Source organism: Hylobates moloch, unplaced genomic scaffold (genome assembly GCF_009828535.3).
Source record: "Hylobates moloch isolate HMO894 unplaced genomic scaffold, HMol_V3 SCAFFOLD_3, whole genome shotgun sequence".
Lineage (NCBI taxonomy): Eukaryota > Metazoa > Chordata > Mammalia > Primates > Hylobatidae > Hylobates > Hylobates moloch.
Genome location: NW_026652278.1, coordinates 70,891,458 through 70,919,062, shown reverse-complemented (window position 1 = coordinate 70,919,062; position 27,605 = coordinate 70,891,458). Strand labels below are relative to the sequence as shown.

Sequence of the window (27,605 nt, the reverse complement as noted above, 5' to 3'; positions counted from 1 at the left end):
GTCAACATGGTGAAACCCTGTCTCTACTAAAGATACAAAAAATTAGCCAGGCGTGCTGGCACACACATGTAATCCCAGCTACTCAAGATGCCGAGGCAGGAGAATCGCTTGAACCCAGGAGGTGGAGGTTGCAGTGAGCTAAGATTGTGCCATTGCACTCCAGCCTAGGTGACAGGGTGAGGCTCCATCAAAAAAAAAAAAAAAAAAAAAAAAAGATAAAGAAAAAAGAAAAAAGATGATTTGGACTTACTGCTGCCTGTCAGGGAGTTTTCATTTACGAGGAGTTTAAGACACACATAACCTGATCTCTATCATACAAAGTAGAATATGAACAATTGCACCTAGAAGATAGAAACAAATATCAGATATATCTATAGAAAGAAGAAAATCAATATAACTCAGATCAGTAAAAGTTTCATGCTGGAAGCAAAAGCAAAGTACGACATGTTACTATCCCTGTGATATATGGATTATCTACAAGTAACAGATGGAAAAATTGAGTCCCAGGTCTCCTGATCATTATTCTAAGCCCGGACTTCCTTTGCATTTGAATCTACAGTTTTTAGGACATGAATCTTGGACCTATCATACTCGACATTGGAAGTTACATAAAAGGACAAGCAAAGGGAAAATGGCATGTACAGAAAAATAGCAATTTGCACATGAACTACTGCCCGCCAGTTTTTGTAGTTGTTGGTGCGGAAGGAAAAGAGATTGGGAACTGGATGAATAAAAAATTATTTGCAAATAGAACTTCCAGTGAGGATTGTATAGACAAAAGTTTCAGACATCATGGAGAATTTCACTTGAGAAAGAACTGATGTAATTTGTCCTCACACCATGAAAGGCCGCCTTCTGCATAAATGTTTGTAAGCTGTTTGCATGAAGGTATTAACAAATGACATTCAAATGTTTTCATGATTTACATGATCAGAAACTTGAAATAATTCTCTTAAATATTAAAAAAACGAGATAGTATTAAGTGGTTTCATTTTAGTGCCAAAAAATAATGGATTTCTCATTTGGGGAAAGCCAAGTTGGTTCAAGCCAAATTGGTTTATGCTAAGCTGAAATATATTAGTCTCACCTTTCTCCTACATAGATCAGTTCAATAATCCAGCTTTAATGAACTTCTTCGGTCTTCTCTCTATTGGTCTCCTTATGGCCATCAGCCCAAAGAACATCATTTTATGATGTGGACTTGCTTTTATCAACAACCAAGTCAGCACTGGTCAGGCAACCAATGTGTTAAATGTGTAGGGATTTGGCCGGGCGTGGTGGCTCATGCTTGTAATCCCAGCACTTTGGGAGGCCGAGGCGGGCGGATCACGAGGTCAGGAGATCGAGACCACGGTGAAACCCCGTCTCTACTAAAAATACAAAAAATTAGCCGGGTGTGGTGGTGGGCGCCTGTAGTCCCAGCTACTCGGAGAGGCTGAGGCAGGAGAATGGCGTGAACCCGGAAGGCGGAGCTTGCAGTGAGCTGAGATCGCGCCACTGCACTCCAGCCTAGCGAGACTCCCTCTCAAAAAAAAAAATAAAAAGTGTAGGGATTTTCTTCAGTAAAATTGAGATGTCTGTGTTGGCTCCCTTTAAATAACGTCTTTACATTTCTCTCATTGATGTTAAGCCCTGATGTCATCCAAGAGCACTTATTTGAACTCTAACTACTTTAGGCATTTTTCCATATTCCAAATATTATTCCAAATATCTTAAAACTATATTGTGTTATATTTCCTTTCTTCAAGTCTCAGATTTTTTATATTACTGTTAAAATGACAGATGATATTTGCCCTATTCCTAATGATTATCATCTATCTGATCATATCTCCCCATTGTGAAATCTCAATTTCATGGCCAGATACACTTTACAAGTGGCTGTGAGGTTTCTGAGACTTCTGTTTCTATGCAACTTATTCAATAGACTCTAAAGTAAAAATACCCTTATTCAAATACAAGAAACCAATAAATAAACACATGAGGATATGAGGCTAATTTAAGGGTTAATTTGTTGCTCCATCTAGATGTGGTGTCATTTTAGGGAAATTCCCCCAAAAACAGTCTCAAAAGGGATGCACGCTTAAGACCTTCAAAAGGACATTCAGTGAAAGAGACCTGTTCATGCCCCTCAAAACATAGCAGGTTGGCAGCTGCTTATTCCCCCTGACTTTGAGCAAAATTGATTTTTCACAAAATTAACTAAAGTATATTTAAATGTAGAAAAGTTCTATTGCTGCCCAAACACCAAACAGGCAACACAGGTCCAAGCCACAGACATCAGAAATCCTGCACTACTCTCTTCTTCGTTTCCTGCAGAATACAAGTATCCCATTTGCCCAGAGCCCAGATGGTGACTTGGAGGGTCAGATTCACTACTTTCTGAGCATCGCCACAGCCTGTTCTTCGACCTGCTCATCCTGCAATGCTGCTGGGATGACAATGCTAGAATGGCCCCTGTTCACTTTCTCCTTTACATGTACAAGTGGAATTTCCTTCTTGGGGAAACAATATTTAAAACAGCCAGCTTAGGGATAAGACATTTTCAAATGATATTTCATGTCAGTGTTCTGTCTGCTTTTGAAGCTGAAGACTTTAGAGATGGCAACAGACATGCAAGGCTTTGGAAAAACTGAGTAAACCAAATTAATATTTTGAAAATAAGAGAATTCAGCAAAAACTGCACATGGCTTCTCTCAATGTTGCCAGGCAAATTGGAATTCCTTTTAGTTACAACGTAGAGTTCATTCATTTTGAAATTACAGATGTTAATTGTTATATTCTCAAACAATGATACTTTTATAAATGTTAGTGAGTTTCCCAATTTCTCTCCATCACTAATACTGGAGTTAACATCTTGATAATTTTTAAGTACTCTAATCTCTTTATTTAAAGAAAAGAATCATGAAATTATATTACACCGTAGATTTATTTGCCTCCTGAGTAGACTGCTACTAAATTCTGTTTAATACGGGTTAAAATCACTACGTGTGACAGGTATGGTTTTCTCATCAAGGACTTAAAAAGCACTGTGTTCTTTCTAAAGTGCCGAGGCAGCAGTAATGAGCCAGAGCTCTGCACAGCCAAGTGTCCCTCCCTGCACCCACTGAGAGCAATAAAAAGCTGAGTTCCAACCTTGGTGACTGGTGAGTTCCCTGGAAGCAGAAGGCAAGGGCGTGTAGTGGCGCTCCGGGGAGTCGGCAACGTCCTCATTGGAAGCCTGTGTGACAAAAGCAAAGTCAACATGAAGCAACACCAAATACCAAACCCCTCATTTACCAGACCTGTCTCCTTGGGATCTGAGCTTGGAGAAAATATTATTCACCAAGATACTTCTTATGAAGCAAGAGTTGTTTTTGTTGAGATAATATTCTGGTAAGTGTTGGGTAAGATCCAAAGCTTTGAGGGGCCTCAGTACATATGGAATAGCTCTAAGAAAAGGGGGCAGTTTATGTGCTGAAATGAAAGGAGAGGGAGGAGGAAAAAGAGAGGCAGAAGACAGGAAAAGTTAAAGGCTTAGATTTCTATCTGGCCTTCACCTAGTAATTCCCACAAAGTAAAGACTGGCTATGAGCAGATTTCTTTGGATACTAGTGAAGAGGTTAAGCTCTACCCCCAGGATAAATGGGGAAAACCAGGGCTGACTTCCATGAGCCCAGTGGCATGAAAGACTTGGCAGAATGAAGTCACCACAGGAAAGGATATAAATTGTCTTGTGCTGTGTACTGGGGATTCTGGCTCAGTTTAACAACAGCAATGAGAAATACATCTGAAATTTGGATTTGGGATGTAGCAGTTATCAACAAATGTGTCACTCCAAGGCCTAAAAGAAAATAACATAAGACACATCTAGGATGATGCTTTTTCACTGTACGCACACAACTCTTTAACCATAGAAATGTGTCCGAGATGGCCCAGGCTGCTAAGGCTCTCTTTTCAGAACCCAACATCCTTGGGAGCTAAAGCCAAAAGAAAGTACTTCAGCTTGGGGTCAGCTATCACTCAGAACCAATGGCCAGTATGCCACACTCACAGTGTGGTTGCTAGTAGCAAGAAGCATTCCCACCGTAACTCTTAACTGAGATTCCTAAATCAAATGCAGCTTTTTTTTTTTAATATCCCAAAAAGAACATCTGCTAGGATCAAAATCCGAAGCTTACAATCTTTCCAAGCTTCATGAAAAAGTAAATTTCATTAATGCTACATTTTTCTTTCCGGAGTAGGAAATACATTCTATGGGATATATTTGCCCTCCTAAAAGCAGGCCTTTTCTCCAAAGAGATTACCTATATTACAGGAATCAACACTAAGTAGGAGATTAGACCTACTTGCTAGAAAAACCCTTTAAATTTCATTTCTGACATTTGAGACGTTTGACTAAGCGGCTTTCAGTGGAGACTTACGGGAAGAGTGTGAGTGGAGCAAAATCAGAAGCTCTGTCCCTGGGTAGAAAACAGTTTTCAGGTAGCATTTCTTCACTCCAGCTCCAAGGCAAATATATAGTGTTTAAAGTTGGATCCAAGGCTATTGGGTCCACAAAAATAAAAGCTTAGCCACCAAGAAAAACATGTTTTAAAGTAGGTAAGACTTTTCCACTTTTTAGCACACTGCAAGAATGTGGAGCCCAAAATTAGATTAAAAATCAAACACTACAGTCACCAAGTGTCTCTCTATTGGGTATTCAAGGTCTCCTGTAATTTCTACATGATGAATGAAACATGAGGATAGTGTCCTAAATATGGCATCTATTTAATGCTTGAGGCAGGACATATGGGGTGAGGGTACAGGGGTCATCCTCCCTAGATTTATCATACTTCCTCCATAGGAAGCCGTAGCTGTCAATATTTCTGCTCCATCTCATCACTAAAAAAAGACCCAAAAATCTAATATGAGTTTTAGTTTGTTTTGTTGTTATATTTCTTAGAACTTTTAATCTCGATTTGGGCTGTTGACAATTTGATGACAGCTTTTTTCTACAATTACTGGAACAAATGCTACCTTTTCGGAAACATCTCTGACTGTGCTACACATTAGAATTCCGTAACCAAGTGTAAAAGAGATATTTAGTTTTGTTTCGTACTGTAGGTAGAGCAAAAAATGGTGTGGCTTCTGTGGTTTTGCAGTCATCATTCTACGACTAGCACTTAATTACTTTCCTGCTCAGTGTCTGTTGATAAACTCACATCATGGAAAATAATCCAGGAAAGAGTGATTTTGCAAACTATGCCTTTTGGTGGGACTTCTATGGCTGGATGTTTAGGAAAACAACTACAAATCAACAATCCAACTACCAGCTCTTTGACTTGGCTTTTTTCAAAATGAAGCGCTCGTGATCCTTTCAACAGTGATGTTCACACTGGTTCTCTGAACCTTAGGATTAGAAGTACAATTCAGAAAGACACAATTATCATAGGAAAGAAGTGGACAAGAAAACGTCTTAAATTTATACTCTATCTGCCAAAGAATAAAGAACTCGCCTTGAAATTGAGGCAGTACACCCATCGTATGTTGAGTATGCAGTAATAGAAAATTTAAATAATATTTTCTTTTACCTGGGTTAAGAAGATACGCCTAAAATGAGAATAAGCAAATTTGAGTAAATCTGGATCTTCAAGACTATAAAGACTCTTAAATCTTTGAATCCTTGGCAAATTTGTTGTTGTTGTTGTTGTTGAGACAGAATCTTACTCTGTTGCCCAGGCTGGAGTACAGAGGCACAATCTCAACTCACTGCAACCTCTGCCTCCCTGGTTCAAGCAATTCTCATGCCTCAGCCTCCCGAGTAGCTGGGATTACAGGCACATGCCACCACATCCAGCTAATTTTTGCATTTTTAGTAGAGACGGGGTTTTGCCATGTTGCCCAGGCTGGTCTCCAACTCCTGGCCTCAGGTGATCCACCTGCCTTGACCTCCAAAAGTGCTGGGATTACAGGCATGAGCCACTGCACCCGGCTCTTGCCACATTTTCTAAATGCCTATGGCAAGGAATTATAGTTTTACATTTTACTTTTAAAATTCTCCTGTCAGGAAATACTTGCAACATCTACAATAAATTATTAGTATCCAAATTTTTTTAAAAAAAGAATGTCTTTAAATCAATAGAAAATATAATAGAAAAATAGACAAACGAAATGTCTGGAAATTCAAAGATGAGAAAACCTGAGCAGTCAATAAACATAAGAGAAGTTGCTGAAATTTACTAGGACTAAGGGCAATGCAAATTAAAACAAGATACGATTTTTCCACTCATCATATTGACAAACTTTTAAGTCTCACAATAGCAAGTACTAGTGAGAACAAAGGAAAAAGAAACTGTTATCTTCTCATTCCTTGCTAGTGGGAATGTACATTGGTTCAACTACTTTAAAGAGTAACTTAGCAATCTCTAATAAAATTGAAAATTGGTGCAGCAAATTCACTTTAAAATATATACTCTACGGAAAATCTCACACAGGTCTGCAAATTGAGACATAAAACAATGTTTATTGCAGCATTATTTATAACAGAAGAAATTGGAATTAACTCAAATGTCTGTTGATGAGGAAAATAAATAAATATAATGTTGTATATCAGTAAGATGAATAATATTTAGTATTTAAGAGAAAAAAACCTGATTTCTATATCTTGCTTTGAATAGGTCTAAAAATGTAATACAGAGTGAAAATGCAAGTTGCAAAATGATAAATGTAATATAATATTTATGGAAATATAAAATTGGTTGATTTCAGGTATGTATGGAAACGTCTAAAAATTATTTAAAAATATACACTAAATTCATGAAAATGTTTGCTTCTGCCAAGGGGCAGTGTAGTAGGACTGGGGCTAGTGTGATGTGGAGAGAGGGGAACTTCAGCTGTATATATGATGTTCTTTATTTCATTTAAAGAAGACTTAAAAAATGTCAAAATATTAGAAACCACAAATTCTGGATGATCTCTACATGTGTTCATTATTTTTAAAACTTTTCTACATTTTGGAAATTTCTCAGACTTAGGCCTGAAATGTTTTTAAAAACACCAAAAGGCCCTATTTCTTTCCTAATCCATGCACTCCTATATTGACATGAACCCATAATGAGAGAAAAATTCCTGTAACAGTTCTCTAGTACCTGTATAACATGGATGAATGCCATCTTCAATTGACTTTTTGTGATGAAATATCCCATTTCTGCTTCTTCTAGAGCTACTGAGAGTGAGCTCTAGAATAGAAAAAAGCAGATGATGGTAAATATGTATCCCCTTCCCCCTCAAGGTTTGAAACACTCATTCTGGCCTTACAAGTCCTTCTGGTGAAGATACATCAAAGCATTCTGAAGGTTACTTGATTCTTCTGCTCACGATCAATAATTTGAGTTACTAATAATTTTTAAAACTCACATCAATAAAAGCAATAGCCTTTATTTATCTGCACTCTGCAATATCCATAATGGAAAGAAGGAAGGTAGAACTTTGGCAACCCGCTTGGAAAAGATTCAATGCACGTACAGTGTATTCTACAACAGACGTGCAAAGCGAGAATTTCACTCGGTGATTACCGAAACTGATAAATGCGTAAAATTCAAGCCCCTTTCCAATAGTTGCATTCAATGAAAAACTGCAGTCCAGTGGATATCTCTGAATGTCATGAATGCACTGAAAGAACTTGATACAGACCACAGGAGGAGAGATTTGGCAGACTTCGAAACAAGAAGGGGGCAGCTACAAAGTTGTTTAATAGCCATAAATCTCCCACTATTTTTCACAAAATACCATCTAAGACCACAGCTCCACAACTCATTCCCCATCACTCAGCTCAAGTGGAGCGCTTCGGCATGCTCGCTCACCCTTAAATCATACACCACAGAAAGTGATCCTGGGTCTGGGAAATATGTCAGCCTCTTTCAAGCAAAAGCAATCTTCACTTTTCATCACAATTCATTCCCCGAAACCATGGTATAAAGCTGACTCTTCTAAAAACATTTATTTTCTCTCATAAGAAAAAACATCACTCATTTAGTTATCAAGTATTTAATAACCACCTACTATATGCCAGGCCCCGTACTAAGAATACCAAGAAAAATAAAATGAGAACATTGGTTGCATTGCTGGGTCATAAAAAAAAAAATCATACTATGATTAATAGTGGTTATGAAGAGCCACCAACTCACAGTGTGTCCCTCACACTCCCATACTCTGGATCATCACAGAATGTTGTCCCTGACTTTGATTATGACATCTAAACACCTGTAACAGTAGTTATGCCCTTACTCATTTCTCATTCATACTAACAGAGAGCTTTGGAGATTAACTATATTAACTTTCTGAAATTAATTATATGATTAACCCGTGTGCTCAACATACTGCCAAAAAATACAGGAAGAAGTCAATTCATGACAATAGGATGAATAAAACATTTTAAAGTCAAAGATAAAACTACATACCATGGGCCAGGCGCAGTGGCTCACACCTGTAATCCCAGAACTTTGGGAGGCCGAGGCGGGTGGATCACGAGGTCAGGAGATCGAGACCATCCTGGCTAACACGGTGAAACCCCGTCTCCACTAAAAATATAAAAACTTCTCCGGGCATGGTGGCGGGCGCCTGTAGTCCCAGCTATTCTGGAGGCTGAGGCAGGAGAATGGCATGAGCCCAGCAGGCAGAGCTTGCAGTGAGCCGAGATTGTGCCACTGCACTCCAGCCTGGGCAACAGAGCGAGACTCCATCTCAAAAAAAAAAAACTACATACCATGATTGTAATTCAACATGAAAGTGTGGGCCACATTGCCAGAATCCAAAAGTAAAGACTTGCCATCTCCTGAAGGATTAAGTTAGAGAAACTAAAGAACCAGGTAGAAGGCTGCAGCTTCCCACCCCTCTCACAGATTAAGGTGCCATGCCTTTCAGTAAAGCAAGAGAGAAGGTGTCACTGACAGACAGATTAAGTTGGGAATAATAGACAGGTTTGAAGGCAGGAACAGTCACATCCTGTCTAGAGCCAGAAGCCAAGAAATTGGGAGGAAAACAAAAGGCAAGGTAGGGATGAGGGTGAGTTTGGAACCAAGAGACCAAGAAAAGATCCCAGTGGAGAAGAGGTCAGAGTCTGGGCAAAAGCCGAGCATGAAGCTGAGCGAGGGAGCTGAAGGGTAATTCAAGTGGGAACCTGGTCACAGCAGAGGCTGGTGGGGAGGGGAGGATTATGTCAAAAGCCTCCCTGGAATAAGAAAACCTTTTGAAGGCAATGGCCTGGAGCTTTCCATTTGTTTCTATCTGATCTACAGGGGGCCCAGTTCTGCCAGTGCCCACAATGGCATCTGGCCCAGAGTAGTAGTTCACAAATATTTATGAAAGGCAGGGAAGGAAAAAGAAAAGGAGGGAGGGAGGAGAACTACGAAAGGAAAAAAGGAAGGAAGGGCTGTGGCTTGAGCATTTTATGGGCTATTACGTAACTAATCCAATCTCAGAATGTAAGAGTTGTTAAAGATCTTACAAATCATCTAGAGCAATGGTTCCAAAATATTTTTAGCAGACACTTAGAAGAAAAAAATAAAACCATCTAAATATTGGACATTATGGAAGTGATCATAATTTCTTTTGGTAACCTAATATAATTGTAAGTACAAAGGAGAGAGAAATATGCAAAGATATTAATTACCTAGCATTAAGTGAACATGGTAAACATTAAAATAATACATAGGTTGTGGTTTTTAACTACATAAAATTAGGAATAGGTAGAAGTTAATAAGTAAAGATAGAAAGATTTTTGGGCCAGGCATGGTGGCTCACACCTGTAATCCCAGCACTTTGGGAGGCTGAGGCAGGTGGATCACCTGAGGTCAGGAGTTTGAGATCCACCTGACCAATATGGTGAAACCTTGTCTTTACTAAAAGTACAAAAATTAGCCGGGCATGGTGGCGGGTGCCTGTAGTCCCAGCTACTTGGTAGGCTAAGACAGGAGAATTTCCTGAACCCGGGAGGCAGAGGTTGCAGTGAGCTGAGATTGTGCCACTGCACTCCAGCCTCGGCAACAGAGAGAGACTCCATCTCAAAAAATAAATAAATTTTTGCTAGCAATGTGATTAAGGATGGTTGGAGTTGTCAACTTTATTTAACATATCATTACTTCTTATAATTTACAATATTTACAATTTAAAACACTACTCATATACAATGGCTGATACGAAATAATGCCTGGTCCATCAAATATTTTTCAATCTGTCCTATCAGAGATTGAGGAGAGATGAAAAAAGAGAAGGGAGGAAAAATACGAGTTGTGGAAAAAGAAGCAGATGGTAAAGAAAGGAGGCAAAGTGTGTGGCAGGATTTAATATTTCTGGAATATATGGTAAACGCTAATGGTTATCCAATGTATGAGATATGTCCTATATTCCTCTCATTTGAAAAATGAAGAAAACTGACACTTAGGAAAGATCAGTAACATGTCCAAGGCTATCCAGTTCTAAAGTCCAGAGTGTGATTCGAAACCAAATCAGCCTGACTCCTAAAGCCCAAACTATTTCCGTAGCCCCACACTCTCTCTGCTTTGGAGCCCTCAGGTTTTCATGATGCTCTTCTCCTGACCGTTACTCTATTCTCCCCTGCTTCACTGTCCACCGGGCCCTTGTCTCTTTTGCAAGATGGTAGGGGCCAGTCCTAATTTGACAGTGAATGCCTTGCAGCACCTAACAGGACAACTTCTCAAAGCATTGAGACAAGATTATCAAATGAGAAGGAATTTACTAATAGCATGGGTAGTTTTAATAAGGGCAGAACATCCTATCTACCAATAAATAATTATCTTTATCCAAAGAAGTATGATAGAGCACAAACTAATAGTTTGCTGCTAATTAATTCTTGCTGAAGATTTAGTTTGTATCATATATTCAAACATAGAACATATTCAGAATGTAATGTAATATAACCTCCAAGTAATGTGGGTGTGTGTACATCACATTTCTTGAGCATTAATCATATGCAAGCATTTTATAAACATCGTTTCATTTAACCCTCTCAATAGCCTTATAATGCAAGTGTCACAGGATCCTTAGGGTGTCACTTTTCTAGTCAGAAACGTCTGTGGCCTGTGCCGCCTTTGCCTGAGTTTTGCTCAGGCTCACTGGGCTCATTCCACACACTTGGCCCAGCAGGCTGCGCTCAGCTGGCACTACCGGCCCAGATCCCACATCTGTCAAGGGTGAGCCAGGCATAGAGTGGCAAGGGGTGTGTGAGTGAGCACGGGGTTCGGCCACAGCGCACGGCCAGGTGTGCTGGCTGCGGTGGGGCAGGCAGCTCCAAGTGCCAGTACAGGCGCTGGCTCCAAGAGAGGCTGCATCTGGACCAGGCGTCCTGCAAGTAGCTTCCACCACGGGCACCAGGGAATGCTGTGGTCCCTGGAAGCTGGGAGACGCCAGGAACCACAGAGCTCTAAAGGCGGCGTCACAGCCCTGACTTGGAGAGCCCCTAGGTCTGGGCTCCCTGAAGGGCCGCAGCTCTTCTCCTTCTTATTACCTGCAACGTGGCAGGCGGGGAGGCGTGTTTCAGCCCTGTTTGTGTTACAGCTCTTTTAGTCTGGCCACTGGCGGATCTTGAGTTCCTGTCCTGCATCCAGGAAGAATGAGGTACGTGGACAACTGGAAGGTGAGCAAGGCAGAGAGGAGCTTCACTGAGCAACAGAATAGCTCTCAGAAGACCCACAGTGTGTAGCTCCTTTCTGCAGGCAGGTCATTGGAGTGGGGAGGGTGTCTATGGGCTCAAAGGGAGGAAGTGAGTGCTGATTGGTCCATGGGCTGCCATGGGCCAGCGGGAAAAAGCATCATAAATTCTCACTCCAGGAGGTGGACTCCACCCGGCACTGGCAGCTCGGCCCCCAGGCTTCAAGCCATCCCTGGCTTGAAGGTGGGGTTTCACTAGGGACCCACCCCCTTCTGCCCAGGGACCTGTCTGCCTTCCACGTTGCCCAGGCTGTTCATGTTGAGGGGGTGTCTGCAGGCCCGCAGGGAGCTGCCCTCAGCACCCCCTGGGCTGCCTCCTGCGCTCACTGACGCCCAAAGTCTGGAGGGGACCAAGGCAGCAGGGGGCGCTGGCGTGTGAGTGCCGCCCTGAGTGCACGCAAACCCATCTGGGTCACGACAGCCCTCGGGCTTGGCCACAACTTTGCTCTGCACTGGAGTGGGCACCGGGAGCAGGGAGAGGCCCGGGAGCAGGAGCAGGCACTTCCAAGCCCGCTGGGGCAAGGGCTTCCCAGGACCCTGAGAGCACAGGGATGCCGGGGTCCAGAGCGCGGCTGGGAAGCTGCAGCTGCACCCAGGAGTGCGGGCTCCCGCCCCGCCAACTGGGTAGGGGGTAGGGCTCTTTTCTGTTCCTGGCTCCCACCAGCCCTTCCTGCCCCACTAAAGCTAACATCTTCGAAGCGGCTGCTCCAGACAGGCCGCCGCTGCCATCACAAGTACCATTAACATTACCACTTTATAGGTAAGGCAGTTGAGATTTAGAGAGAGGTTATAGTACTAGTCTAAGAAAACCCAGCTAGTATGTAGCGACCGGAATTGAGAAATAACACAGCTCGATTCCATAGCCTGAATCCTAAGCACTGTACAATGAACTTGATGTTCAAAGGTGCCTGGCAAAGAAAACCCTCCTAGGCTTATTTAGTGCACATACAAAGGTAGGTAATATATTGGTAGTGAGATATGAATCAACTTATGTTAATATGCAACATGTTTTGTGGCATGCTAAGTAAATAAAACTATCAGCTTATTTAATAATACATGAAAGAATTAGCTGTGCAATGTAGACAAATTAGTGTTTCAGATCTCTTTGGCCTTTTGGGTTCAAATAACCAGTGGTGTGTGTTAACCTGTACTGGCTTACAAGAAGTAATTATTAAGGTTTCAGGAACTTTGATCAGTTGTTAAACACAGGTATTATTTAAAATTATATACACTTAAACTTGAATAAATTACCTTATTTAACAAGACTCCTCACTTCTTAATTATTTTACAAAATTTTACTGTTATTTATGCTCTTGAAATTGAGTCTACTGTATTTGTATGATAAAAATACTATATAATGATGTGCAATCACTTTCCAACTCTTCAGTGATGGCACTTTGTAGCTTGATATTGGCCACTGTGGGAGTGTTTGCAGCAGAAACTGGCAAATGCTACAAGTTAGAGCTTGATTCATTGGTGTGCTTATTTGCTAAACTTAAAGTGATGGAGAAAATGTTAATGTAGATAGAACCTAAAAGAATGTTGTGTGACTGGACACGATGGCTCACACCTGTAATCCTAGCACTTTGGGAGGCCAAGATAGGCAGATCACTTGAGCCCAGGAGTTAGAGACCAACCATGAGCAACATGGCAAAATTCCATTTCTTAAAAACAACAACAAAAAAAGGATGTTGTGTCATAGCCTAATGGTAGCAAAATGTTAACTTGTGCTACATACTTCTTTGGCTAAATATAATTGCTTATTTATAGATAGGATGTTCTGCCTTTATAAAAATTACCCGTGGTATTAGTATATTCCTTCTCATTTAATAATCTTTTCTTAATTCTTTGAGAAGTTGCTTTGTTGGGTATTGCAAGGCATTGTGAATAGCACAAAAAAAAATTGAAAAAATATTCTTCCAATATTCAAAAACTATTATCCAATTCAGCAAAGTAGTTGCTTATGTCATTAACAAATGAGTAAAGTTCTGACATACTCATTAGGGTAAAGGAATATCAAGTGGGAACTACGGTTGTTCATCAATTGCAACCACAGATACGAGATACGAGTTTGGCCAAAATCGTTGAAAGCATCTGTGACAATTAAGTAATTGTATGGAATTCTTTATAAAGAGTATTATATATTCAATTGTTATTTATTTTTAATTGTGTTCTACACATTATTTATATAACTAAAAAATGCAATATATTATATATGCATGTGTATACACACACACACTTCTTTTCCCAGAGACTTGGCTGTTAAGCATTTACCTACACATCACTGCTATAACACTTTTCAACTAGCTTCTAAAGTATGTTTCAGGCAATGGAGAAAGGGCTATTTTATAGTCTAGGAATGGAAAGAACAGTAAGAAAAATAAGTTTCAAGGATTCTGTTCTTGACTAATTCACAATCTGTATATTGTTTAACTCTCTGTTTTCTGTGCTCTGATGCCTTATTGATCAAGATTTAGAGCCAGGCTCCATCTTGGGCAATTGACTTAAACTCTTTAAGCCACACACTGATAATGGTAATAATAGTCACAATCATGATAATGATAGTTTTAAAATGCTAACACTTATTAGCATTTTTAATTAGTACTTACTTTGTGTCGAGAACTGCATTAAACACTTTCCATGTATTGATTTATTCAATCTTCACAAAGTTTCATGAGGAGTCACAACTCCTAGTTCTGTTTTACAGATGAGGAAGCCGAGGATCAGAGAAATTAAGTCCCTTGACCAAGCTCTCACTTAAGTTCTTGGGTAACTACTCCTTGGCAGAGCCAGGACACAAATCCAGGCAGTCTGCCTCCAGTTGCTGCTGTCTTGCCAATTACAATGTTATGCTGCCTCCCTTCCCAATAAAGGTAAATGTTAAATAACGGTAAGAAACAACCATCTTAGCCACTGCTCATGGATGTTAGCTATGATTTATTCTTACTTCACTCTAATTTTGTTTAATATCTTATCTCTTCAACTGGACTTTAAGTTTCTTGAGAGGTAAAACAAATGTTGTATAGCTTTTTCCGCCCTTCACAGTAGCCATGACAGAGACATGCCCATATTTCATAATTAAATAGGCATTATATGAATTAACTTTGCTTCTCACTTGTCAAGCAGAAGAGCACCACTGAGATCCCTTCTGGGAGCAAAAATGGTGAGATCCCTAGCTTCATTATAATCCAAATTCATCCATCAATTCACTGCATTATTGTGATGCTCTAACAATATTTAGATGGTCTCATCCAACTCAGACGAGAAGGCTACACGTGGCATATCTCAACTGGGTTTGTAGGACTGTCTTAAAAATAATATTATGTCATGGTAGTCCTAAAGGCTTGATTTATTTTGGCTTAAAAGAAGGAACTTGCCTCATGTGTCTCTTTTCCTCTCACGGAGGTTTTTTTTTTTAATCTTGAGGGCTACGGGTCAAGTTCTGTCCTTGGAACCAAAGTACTTTTCCAAAATGAGTTGAAACCAGCTCTGTCAAGCTAGGCCAGATCTGCTGTCAGTGCCTTTCCCAAATACATCAGACCCTCTGCTTGTAAAAATAAATTGATACCAATGCAAGAAATTTATTAGGAGATGACAGCCCAGTTCATAATGGAAATATGGAGAAAATATCATCCTTCAAAACTGACAATTTATCCATCATGCCTCAGATTCCTGAGATATAAGCAGACACTGTCACATGCAATCCGCTGAGGACACATTTTGGATTTCCTTATGACAGGAAACTCTGAAATAATCCAGAAGTAGGGAAGGACTCGCACTGCCCTTAATGTGCTCAGCCATAAATTTTTAGCATTAGCAGGAGAAACATGTGGCTAAGGAAATGAATGATGGGGGAAATCAGGAGGCCTGGGATTCTCAAAGGCCTTTTCTCTTGGGGATGATGAACTAGGGATAGGGGTCAGAGAGGGTTACTGCACCACCGTGAGGGACATCAATATCCTGTTATGTGTAAGCAGAGCCAACAGGTGGCAGGGCACCACTGCATACATACCACAGTCTGCTCTGTGTGAGGTTTGGGGACCTGGTCATCTTGCCCTGCTAACTTTTCAACTGTGATTATTTTGCTTAGCTTGTTATTTATATTAATAAACTTGAGACGATTTAAGAGGGCCATTTTAATTAGGAGTAAATGCAAGTATATTTGTGGGGATCACAAGAGGCCCGATCTTTGCAGGCTTAATGAGGTGACCTACCCAACCCCATATGAAATAATTGTGTATTGTATTAAAAGCCACTTCGGAAAATATAATCGTGGTGGTAAATTGGAGTGAAATGAACATGGTATTAAAGGGGGAAAAATATTCCCTGCCAATTTTATGGGGCCTTAAAATATTTATGCTTCAAACTTGCATTCTTTGGAGATTTGCTGAGTGTTGCTAGAGCTGGGAAACTTTTTTAATGAGATACATGCATATTTTTCAAATTTACAGATCTTTTTTCACAAAAATAGAAAGTCATAAATGTGAAATGGAAACCTAAACAAGGCAAGCGCAGCTTTAATGGCCTTAGATTCTTAATTGACTCTTCATATTAGAAAAAAATTAAAAGCACAGGAAATTTCATTTAAATGTGAATAATATGCAAGAAACTTTTGTTTTATGTCAGTTTCTATCTGATTAAAGTACAGAGCATTAGCATAAATATGATAACCCAAATAAACTTGAGTTTTGCTGCATTTATGTTAAGTGGGCATGAATAGGATACGTGTGCATTCTTGGGTTACTTAAAACCAGAGTCAAATACTGGCTTTTGTTCTGCTTCCCAAATGAATCTCTAAGAACAGCAGGGAAATAAATTACATGTTGATCAAGTCTTTATTTCTTTATTCATAGGTACCAGTGGTTGAAAAAAAATGCAAGTGGGTCTATAATTCTCAGACACTGAATCCCTCTTTAAATGCTCTCACTCTTTGCAAGAGGCAAATGAACTTCTAATTGTTCACATTTGTTTCAGCCAATCTTCCTGATTCCCTTTCTCATGAAAGACCTAAAACTCTGTTGACTTTACATGTCCAAATTAAATATATCTGTGTTTTCCTTTTGCTTTCAATAAGAGTGCATGCCAGCATGACTTAACATTCATCCAGAGTTTATTTCAATATTAGTGGAAAACAAGCCATTTTTCAGTTTAATGAATAGCATCAGTGTCTCCCTTTTAACCAAAAATATGGCCTTAAACTTGATGGATCTCACCAGAAGGCACATTTTCAAATTATTTTTCTATTGGAGGTTATGAATATCGTTTCCCAAATTATTGTGACAGCTGTGAGGGGAAAGCCTGCATCACAGATACAGCAGCTTAGAAACAAAACTCAGACCTAACAAAATGGTAGTTTCCTTTGTGAAATGAGAAAAGCGGAATGGAAAAGGAAGCATGAACCGCATGGGAGGGAAAAAATACCTCTTTTGAGACTTATGCAACAGGAGAAGAGTCATGTAAAGGCCCTGAAATTCCCATACTTTTTTGTTACTACCATTTTTGTTTCCCAATCATTCTAAATTGGGAAGGTAAAGGCTGAGCATTACTGATTCCAAAAACCTCCAAGAAGACATCTGATATTTCTTCCTTATAAAGATGATGGAGTGTAATTGATGTGCCTGGTGCCTGGCCAATTCCAACTTTTTTGAGAATGCCGCTTAATGTGTGGACATTATTTTTGGACTACTGAACGCCGGAAAATAATGAGCTGGCATTCAGCTTTGGTGAATAAGACCCTGAATTTTCATCTAAAAGCAGTTTTGAGTTATTGCTGTAGATAAGGTGTAACTGTGCAAGGGAATTTTATCCATGTTTCTCCCATGAATCATAAATGAGGAAAAAAATTACAGTCTAAATTGCACTTAAAAGGAATAAAGTCTTTTCATGTCATACATGATTTATCAAAATGATCTCATTTTAAGGGTACTGTGGTGTATCTTGATTAATCGCATTAGGAAGCGTGATGAATGGCCTCTTTAATGGTAACACAGGATTTATTGGCAGCATCCAGACTTGAACCAGAAGGGTAAGAAGTAAAACATACAATAGATAGCTAATGCAGATAGAATGTCAGTAATGCGCTGGCTTGTTGTAAAATTATACCAGGAGCCTTAGTTTCAGGAGCTTCTGAAACTGCCAGAGGGTGGACAGCAAACAAGTTTTGTACAGGACCTTGGGTGCCAGCTCAAATCCAGTCTGACTCTTCCCTAACTTGTTGAAATGCAAGTAAAATCTCTCTGCTGGACTGTAAAAATAAGGTGTCTGTGAAATCTGGGCAAAACTTGGGAATTCCTAGTAAGAAGAGGGAGACACCTGCCTTTGGAGATCAGCGCTCCTTGCCCTTTTGCCCTATTTTAATATCCTCTTCACATTTCGCTTTAATATCCTAAATGCCTTTTTTTAAGCCTGCTCGAGTCTGCTCCCACTAATTTCCTCTAAGGCTGACAGATCAGAGGCTTTCCTCGAACTGTTCCTTTTGGAGCTGAGAAGCCCTCCTCGTAATCCTGCTGCTTGTCCGCAATTAATCCTTCCAGTTGCCTCATTATTACCTCCACCACCCACAGACAGAGGAAGCTCTGACCCACTGGACACTGGCTCCCGACTGAAGCTTCAAAGGTGCCAATCACACCCTCATCAGAAAGGTGCCTGCTGTCAGCATCAGAGGTTTTCATCCCCTCCTCCCTGCTGATCAAACATTCTTCCTCAGAAGATTAATTCAGAGTCCCCGCCCATTTCCTCCCATATCCTCTTTCCCTTTTTGGTTTACCCAACGATCCATCTTTGCCTCAAAAAGGGAAGCCACGGATAATAGAAGTCCTTTCAAAACAAAAGCTGGGCAAAGGCAAATTTAAATCCCAGCTGTTATCAACTTTTTTTTTTTTAACCCATTTAAACATCTTAAGGCAGTGAGGATTAGGGCCTGGCCTGAAATGCCATTCTTTGATCAAAGACCCCAAGACTTTACACAAACATAATCACAAGGCAATGGATGCCCCTCTGAAGGCTGAATTGATTTGTTTGACTGCAGTGCCTGGGATGGTAGAGAAGCCGCACACTGACTTTCCTAACTCCCAACATATATGTCACCAGGCCAAGTGACTTAGAAATTATATTTCTTTTCTTCCTGTGTCTTAATTGGAGCAGTCACTTTCAGATTCAGACAGAACTATAGGGAGAGGTTTTGAGGAGAAGAAAATGTGAGCCATATGGGTGCTTGCTGTGGCTTCCCCATCCCCAGGCTGGGAGGAGAGAGGTGACAGCAGGAGAGAGATTGGTGAGAAAGCAGCAGCCCCATGGTCTCTGATGTGGGGCAAAGGTGACTTCACAGAGAAAGACCTGGGTTTAGATTGGCTGGTTCTGCTGGAATTTTCTCCATCTCCTCCAGTCACTGGGTAACTGCAGTTACCTGTCTCAGCCTATGGAAGTAGTCTCGGGAGGGGAAACCAGCACGGCCTTTCCTGGGGCCAGTGAACAGCCACCATGTGTCTCCCTATCCATCTCCGTCTTTCAGGACCAGATGCCAGGATGAAACCACAGGAAAACCTGCAAGATATGCTTGTGAGATCGCTGCTATGACAAATTCTCATGGCTCACTAGTGTTGACACTTGCCATACATATCTACAGGTAGATCATTTCAAAGTTGCATAATAAAGACAGTATTTAAAGAGAAGGTTGAAGGGACCATTGAAAATTGATGTTCAAGTAGATGAAGGTGTCCTTGGAAAGAGTAGACTAATCAGAATTTTGTTCCTGGGTTTGAGGATTTTTTGATTTGGGGAGAGGGCAAGTAGGGTTGGTTTGTTATTTACATTACAGAGAGACTGTCAGAAAATGAAATTTAAGTCATACACAATTAAGAATTCTTGACCAAAATGACTCTATGGGGACCATTTACTACATTTCCAGGGTAAGTTGTAGAATCTCCCTTGTCGAACAGTTCAGGAAAATAAGATTATCTTTTTGATGATAAGTCATGAAATCCACCTCAAAGTGCTTTAAGTTTAAAAAGAGGAGCAGGGGGCTTTAATGAGCTCAAGGTATACGGTTTCATGTACGGTTAGATCCAGGTGTTCAAGCTTCTCATCAGAAATTTCTATCTCAGCTTTGTTTCTTGGTTTCTCCACGTGGTGGCCTCCCAGGAGCCCCCCACATCTGTACCTCACCATCTTCAAAGAAAAAATCTGGGAATCCATGGCCTGCTTTGGGTTATGTGCCTATCCTGGAAAGAATCTCCTCACCCACGAGAAAGAACCCTCTACCTGATTGAGCCTGGCTCCTGTGCCACTCCTAGTGCTGAGAGAGCGGCTGGCCCCGTCAGACCACTATGATTAAGAGTAGCCACATGGTGGTTCCACAGAGTTAGGTCTATCCTAGAATACAGTGTAGTGGACACCAAAGAGGCCAAAAGGGCAAATTCCCCTTCGAAAGCAGACGACCTCCTACGTAAGTCTTCGGGAGCCCCTCACTCCCTCCCAAACATTCAAAACATCTCATCATTATCTTTGGGCCAAACTGAACTCGTTATACAGTAGCTCAATCCTGACATCAACATCAACAAAAGGCCCCCACCTCCAGAAAACCCTCCCCACGAGTTCTTGCAGATATCACAGAGTTTATACCTTTCAGGATCTTAGTTGACACCAGGCAGGTTTATCATACAATTTTATTTTTCTAAGCTTTGGTATCCCACAGAAGATTAAAAACAGCCACAGGCATCTAAATAGAGCAACATGAGGGGTGGGCAAGGGTAGCTGCTAGGGTCACAGTATGACATGGAAAAAGAAACAACAACAAAACGCTAGACTAAGAGCTGAACCACAAGATGCTGCAACAGACCTCTGAAATGATGACACCCCAGGCTTCCTCCACTCCTTCACATATATATATATGTCAACAGGAGAAAGTTAAACTCAGTGTGGTATGTTCTGTTTCAGTGAGGAGTAATACAGTATATTTAATTACTAATTAGCATGTGTCAAGCAACTACTGGTATCAATTCTGGGAATGAGACATCATACACATTTTGTCCACACGTTAAACAGATAATACCACAAGAGAATATGTGACCAGTACAAAAGAGTAGCACGAGGAAGTCCTCTGGGAACAACAGTCTAAAAAGTTTTAATTTTGACGTATGCAAACCTCAAAGGTATGGGAAAATTAATTCTAACATGCATCTCTCATTTTCCAAAAGCATTTCCCCATTACTCTATCACTCAGCCCTCTTTTTCTCTTTCAGGCCTATTTCTAAAAGAGATGCCAAGGATGTTTGCCTTGAATATATCCAAGACTCCAGGTTCATTGTGTTGAGGATGAGGACAATGTGTCCTGGACAGCTTAGGTAACACCCTGAAGATCCATGTCCCATGTCATGTGTGACTTATGATGTGGAACTGAAGACCTACAGACTTAGGACTAGCTGCTACACTTGAGTTTCATTTCCCCCAAGAGACCCAAAGAAAGTAGGCAAGATTCTCTGCTTAGCAATTCAACAGCACCCACTATAGCAACCAAAGGGGGATATGTACAAATGCTCTGCTAGGCTGCTAAAACTCTTCTGGGCTAGAGCCCACATGCTCTCAGTGTCTATATCAGGATAGCTAAAATCTGAAGAAGAACCATGAAGCTTGGATGCTAACATTTGGAATTCCAAAAGGGCTGCAGTATGCAAAAGTATGTGTGTATGTGTTGATTGCAGAGGAGAGGATAAGGATATAAAAAACTCTGAGTTCCAAACCCAATCTTTCTTTGTAAAGTTAATACTAATCCTCAGCTTGTGTACCGTTCTAGATAAGAACTTAACTTTTCTAGATAAGGACTCTACATTATTAAATATTGATTTTCACAATACTAATGTGTTTATTATAGAATATAGTTAATATAGTAGATTGGAGCCAAGGGAAACGGTGGAAAATAGTTTAATAGATGGAAAGTCATTTGAGAAATAACCCCCAAAAATCTTTTCTCCTTTATTTTCTTTTTTCAAAATTATCTGATAATTATTCACAGAGCTGTTCTTGAAAGAGGCCTTTTTTATTTGCTTTATACTATCAATAACTGTTAACATCAAAAGTTTCATTCATCTAAACATATACATATGTGTGAAGCTGTTTCCTTGAGAGATTCCAGACCCAAATATATGATTACTACAAGAAAAATGACCAATCAAGTAGCATAATCAGTAAGTCTGACGTTCTGTGCAATATTTCTAACCATTCAAGCAGGCTTATTCTCCCTGAAGCCAAAGGAAATGCAAAATTTAAGTTTATTTCCTAAAGAAACACTACCCCACGCCCATCTTAGTCTTCAACTCTCGAACACATTGTGGTCTAGCGAGACTCAGTCACTGACAAAGTATGCATGAACCTACCCTGGGTGAGAGATTCCATCCTAGGTATATGTTTGGCTCAGGACAGTCCAATGTCTTGACCATGAAAGAAAGAAAGAGGAAGGGAGGGAGAAAAGAAAAAGAAAAAAGATATTTTGGGGTTACTTTCCAAATGAGTTTTCATCCATTAAACCATTTTTCCTGACTCCATTCTACTATCTACTGTCTTTTGTAACAATTATAAGATAGAAAGGGCCCACACATGCTACAAGCCCTCTTTTCTCTTATTCCACATCCAGGATTCCTAGGTTTGAAAGGTAAACACGGCCACAGAAACCCCTCTGCTTTCTCCAGCTCTGGGTTTATCCTGCAAGCGCATGTGCACACACAGCTTACAGAAGGGTAAGGCATGGTAGTGAGACACACAAAGAAGACCTGTAACCCAGATGGTTACAGAGCTCAAAGGACTCCACAAAGATTCACGAGGAAACTGGGGCCCCTCTGCTTAAAAACATGTAGTGATTCACCTTGCTCTTGGGGTAAGCAAAGAGCATCATCCATTTCCTAGAAGGCCCTCTGCCCCAGCCCCTGCCTTCTTAGCCCATCTCTTGCCTTCACTCCTCACCCTGAGAGTCATCACATGGTCTTCTCCTGCTCCCACAGGGCACTGTGCCCCATCCTGCCGGAGATCTTTGCACAGCCTAGTCTTCCTTCCTCACTCCCTCCCCAACATGCTTTGCCTGAGTTGTTCCCCTACTAGACACTTTGCTCCTTGAGGGCAGCGCCCTACTCCACCTGGCTGGCCCATAGTATTTTCTTGATAAATACTAAATGGTAAATTAAATGAATTTAAAATATTGAACAAATAGCATTCCCCGGCCTCCAAGGGTGGAGGATAACAATAAGTCCACATCTTCCCAGGCTAAGTCAGCCTCTACACTGTCCTCTGATGGGACGTCTCTACCCCATACCCCAACCCCTGAAAACAGGGCTTCTCAGTGTTGGACAGGTGGCACGCATAGTTCCTCCCTCCAAAATTCCCCATGTGGACACTCCTTTCTAGCAGAGCCTGGTTGATTTCTCGTATGTGAAAGGACTACAAGTTTAAGGTGCACTTCTGCCAAATGGAGTCATCCAAAAGGTGTTCAGAACAAACAGAGGAAAACCTCCTTCCTGTACTTCAGACTGAGCTACAAATGGGAAACACAAAACCAAGCCTGTAGTTTCTAAGATGCGTTCGGTGGCGTCTGTCTGGGATTTGGGGTCTGGCAGGAGGGACCCCAGCCAGGAGTGATCTAAGGTAGCACCTGCTTTGCTCAGCTTTCTTTATGTTATACCCATCTTTCTGTCTCCTTCAATAGATGGTTTTTGTCCCTTTCCCCTGATGAATGAGTAGTTAAAAGTATAATCCAAATGAAGCCCCCAGGAGTGCATGTACGCACACCATTAGTCACTGTTGTGCTCCTCCAGGGACCAAAGGGGAGGGCTGGGAAGGTTAGAGAAAGCCGTGAAAGGGCCTTCAGGGCTGTCATCAGGGGAGAAAACTGAGTTGTAGTGAGGCCTTCTTGTCACACGGCTCAGTCGGCAGAAGGGGGTGCTGTGGTGTAACCTATTTAGGATGCAAATAGAGTGTCTCTGGAGCTGCAGATGAAAGCGAGCATATTAGCCGCTGCCTGGCAGGTCCTCAGCAGCACTGAATGTCGGATTCCTGCTTGTCACTGCTCACTGCAGGTCATTAATAGAACTCAGAATGGTGTTACTAAATGTGCACATTAAAAAACTGATCACCAAAAAAAAAAAAAAAGAGTGGCAATCCCATTCCCAGGGAATTCAACTCATCTAGCTCAATGAAGATTTGTTTATTCAAGATCACTGGAGTTCAACAATTTTATTAGCTTAGATTGACAACTATCTATCACAGACGTACTACCCACTAAATGATAGAGGGAGGAAGAAGGGAGTTAAGGCCTCATGTGCGTGCCTGTGTGCAGTAAGAAAAAAGAGATCACTGAGAGCTAGAGGTTTCACAGATAGTGCCCGGGAAGTGAGTGCTGGACGGGCACCTCTCCCTTCTTCTTGGTTGGACTTCCACAGAAGTGGAACAAAAGACTCAGAACAAAACCTCCAACTTCACAGAACCACGCCAGCTGGTACTTATGCTTTATTTTTTGACCCAGTCAGGTGTTCATTCTGCCAAGCAAGTTTTCATTTTTCCCTTTACTCCAGCCAATTCCTGTTTTCTTCAACTGGAGCTCCCCAAGACTCATCAAAAACACGATTTAATTACATCTCCAAAAAAAAAAAAAAAAAGGGAGGAGTGTAAACATGACTCCTTTTTATCTCCTGATACATCTGGACAAGTAGACAATGTGCTAAAACAAAATAAATCTGCCCTGACAGTCACATCAAAGAGTTCAGCAAGGGGCTTGCAGCTACTTAAAGCACAGGAATGCTGTTGCTAAGCATCGGCCTACAACTTATCAGTCCCTGGAAGAAATGCTTTTTTCTTTCTTTCAGGGAGAGATGAGGAAAGTTAGAGTGGGAACCAGACTGCAAAAGGAGATTGGGGATTTTCAGGGATTTTGAAGCTTAAAATGAATTGTGTGAAGAAAAGGGGTTTTGTTGTGTTGTGTTTTCCTTTTAACAAACTGTCTATATTTTTATAAAGGTATTACATGGAAACCTTCTAGAAAGGGCTACTTAGGACTCACAGAAATAAGTGGTCACACAAAACACTTCTATACAAATTTGTGCCGTATCTCATTTTTGTGGATTTCTCTGTATGAGAAGAATCAAGTGTTAGTTCAGGGTCTGAGGAAATATCTCACAATCACCAAAGTCAACAGTGAAAAATCCTTAGGTTGCCATAATAAAAAATAAATCATCCAATATCACAAACCACAAACATTTTCTCTAAAAGAAACAAGAGTATCCACTCCAGCAATCACAGTACAAAAGAAAACAGAATCCCCACCCCCTCTCCAAAAAAAAAGAAACCAAGCGTGAACTGCCATGTGCAATGAAATAAATCTAGCCAGATGACCCCAAATACATGGCACAGTCTCACAACTAAAGTGTTCACAGTAAACACAAAATGGAAGTGACCCTGAAACATGGCCAACACCTTCAGCCTTTTCTCCCCACCACCCCCCGGGGAAGATAGTGAAACACATGCTGTGAAATTCAGTCTGATCTTCATCCCATATGCTCCATCCCATCAAGATGGAGCAACAGTGAGATTTTTCTCTTCCCATGAACACATCCTCAGGTAGGTAGCTCTGCTCCACTTCCTCCCTCCAGCAAGGCTACTAAATTCAGTTGTGCTGGAAAATCTGAACTGAACATGAAATGGCATTGCTGAGAAGTATGTTCCATGAGCACCTGAGGGCACTCTGGAAAAAAAAAAAAAACAGAGCCAGTTCAAAATAGCCCACCAGTTCTCAATATGCGTCGGACAACGCCACAGAGATTCTGTCCTCAAAACTGAGGGGCTAAAAATATGCAGATACTTTACTCCAGCCTAGGGAGGCCATGATCATTTTAAGCAAACAATTTGCTATTTTCTTTTCTTGGATCAAAGGAACAAATTCTAAAACTACTGTGATCTCCACACAGGAAAATGTTCAATAACATGAACAATTACCAAGTCTGTGATATTGCACAAATAAATAACACTTCCCATTATCTCTAGCACGATCGTATTTATTAAACAGTGACGGAGGACATCAGTAACCATTTTTATTGTCCCATATAGCTCCTATTTTCTAATTAAACAAAAGGTTATTTCTACTGTTAACAGCCATTTGTCTACTTGGGTCTTACATAATACTTTTTGCCAAGCATGACAGAATATAAGAAATTATGCTCTGTAGTAGGTTTTTTGTTTTAAATTTTGCATGCTGAGTTGCTACTTAGAGAGATCCGTCAGTTCATAATCAAAGCAAGAGGCCATTGTGTGGTGAATTCATAAATATACTTTGGCAATTTTTCCTAAAACATGATGAAGCAAGCACTTGGTCCTACCCTTTAGCCTCAATCCAAGGGCAATGATCTGTATTATTAAAGATATAGGTCAAGCCAGCTTGCGCTTCTTCGTCCTGTGGGATGTTTTAGAAGCTGCTGTCACATTACCAAGATCTGTTCTGTGGTTCCTAATTATTCCTCTTGGCAGCTTTGGATTCCAAGTGATTCCTCTCACATGTATGTAAAAATTTATAAGCTGCTTCACATAACAGCATGAGTTATTTCCTTGTTTGTAATTGCTGAAGATACTGATTAGAAAAATGCTCTAATTTCACTGACAAGGATAATGGAAACTTAATAAAATGTGCATCGAGTCTTCTGCAAACCTCAAAAATACTTTGTATCAACAATTGAAATGGTAATTTTTTTAATTTTTAATATAACTGAGCGCAGGGCCATTTCTCTCCTGAACATCTTAACCAGAAGGAAAAAAAACAAATAGCATGGATTTCCTCCTCATTGTTAAAATTTGATTTGGTCCAAAAGCATATATTAAGTTGCCACTATGAGCAAAGAACTAAGGGAAGGAGCCTAATGGTTACTAAGCATGTACTATGTACTTGGCATGTCCCCATAAGCCCTCCTGTTTAACTCCAAAAAACAAGTTGGTGGGGCAGATAGAACAATCCTACAATGGTATTCTTGTGGAAACCAAGTGCCTGGATTCCAGCACAGAATTCCATTCTGATTCTGTATTCCTAGGGCTTCCTGATGCAAGTGCTGTGCTCTTTGCGCCATGTTGAGAGGAGTAAACTGTTGCAAATTAAGGTAACTTACATTGTAGTAGGAGGGAGTAAGATAAGTCAATAACTACCATAGAAAAAGGGATTGAGACAAATGCCCACAAAAGAGAGTCCAAACAAAACAGCCTAGGGTCTGAATGATGGAAGAGATTTCATCTGTTCCAGGAGAGAAAGACAGAGAACCTGTTACACTGTCTGATTTTCACGTGTGAAGTATGTTGGAAAGGTATTAACTTCTCTATTAGACAGATGAGAACACAGAGACGGAAATAAAGGGCCTTCCCCAGGCATTGATGGCTTGCCCAGGATAGAACACAGCTTTCTTGCCTGCTTTCCTACCACGACCAATGGATAATATCTTGACTTTGTGAAACGCCTTCCCACTGAGGAATTTCCTGATAGCCTGAGTTTAAATTTTGTGCCAACAACCCAGAGTGTCCCAAACGTAGCTGCACAACTTTTCTTGATTTCAAATAAAACAAAGTTCTACCTCCACAAGTGGCAATCCCACCTTTGATGACTACAGATCTCACAGTCTATTTTTAATGACAAATATTTACAACTCTTTAAATACCACAAATCAAATATGTTCATAGGTACATGTTTAGTCATATATCAGTTTCTGCTGAAAACACTCAATTGTTTGGTTGATTCTCAATTCTGCCACTATATATCTGCCCCTGTACAAGGAAGAGATAAGAATAGATCTTTCATACCTATTATACCATGACTACCCCTGGTTTTAGAACAGATTTAGAGTTTCTCTCTTTCTTTAGAGATTGGGTTGAAGTTAGGGGAGGTATGAGGGAGTATTATTTCCTTTACA

General features: G+C 40.6%; 1 protein-coding gene across 3 annotated transcripts in view; it reads right to left on the bottom strand.

The window, feature by feature from the left end:
• LRMDA (leucine rich melanocyte differentiation associated) overlaps positions 1–27,605 on the bottom strand; it is a 767,717-nt gene that overhangs the window by 230,984 nt on the left and 509,128 nt on the right. For all 3 annotated transcript variants that reach the window (XR_009212825.1, XR_009212824.1, XM_032140809.2), the window contains one exon: positions 3,133–3,217. Coding sequence is in view for 1 of the 3 variants with exons in the window: in XM_032140809.2 (XP_031996700.1) it covers positions 3,133–3,217 (85 nt within the window). In the remaining 2 variants the exon portion in view is untranslated. The remainder of the gene's footprint in view (positions 1–3,132; positions 3,218–27,605) is intronic.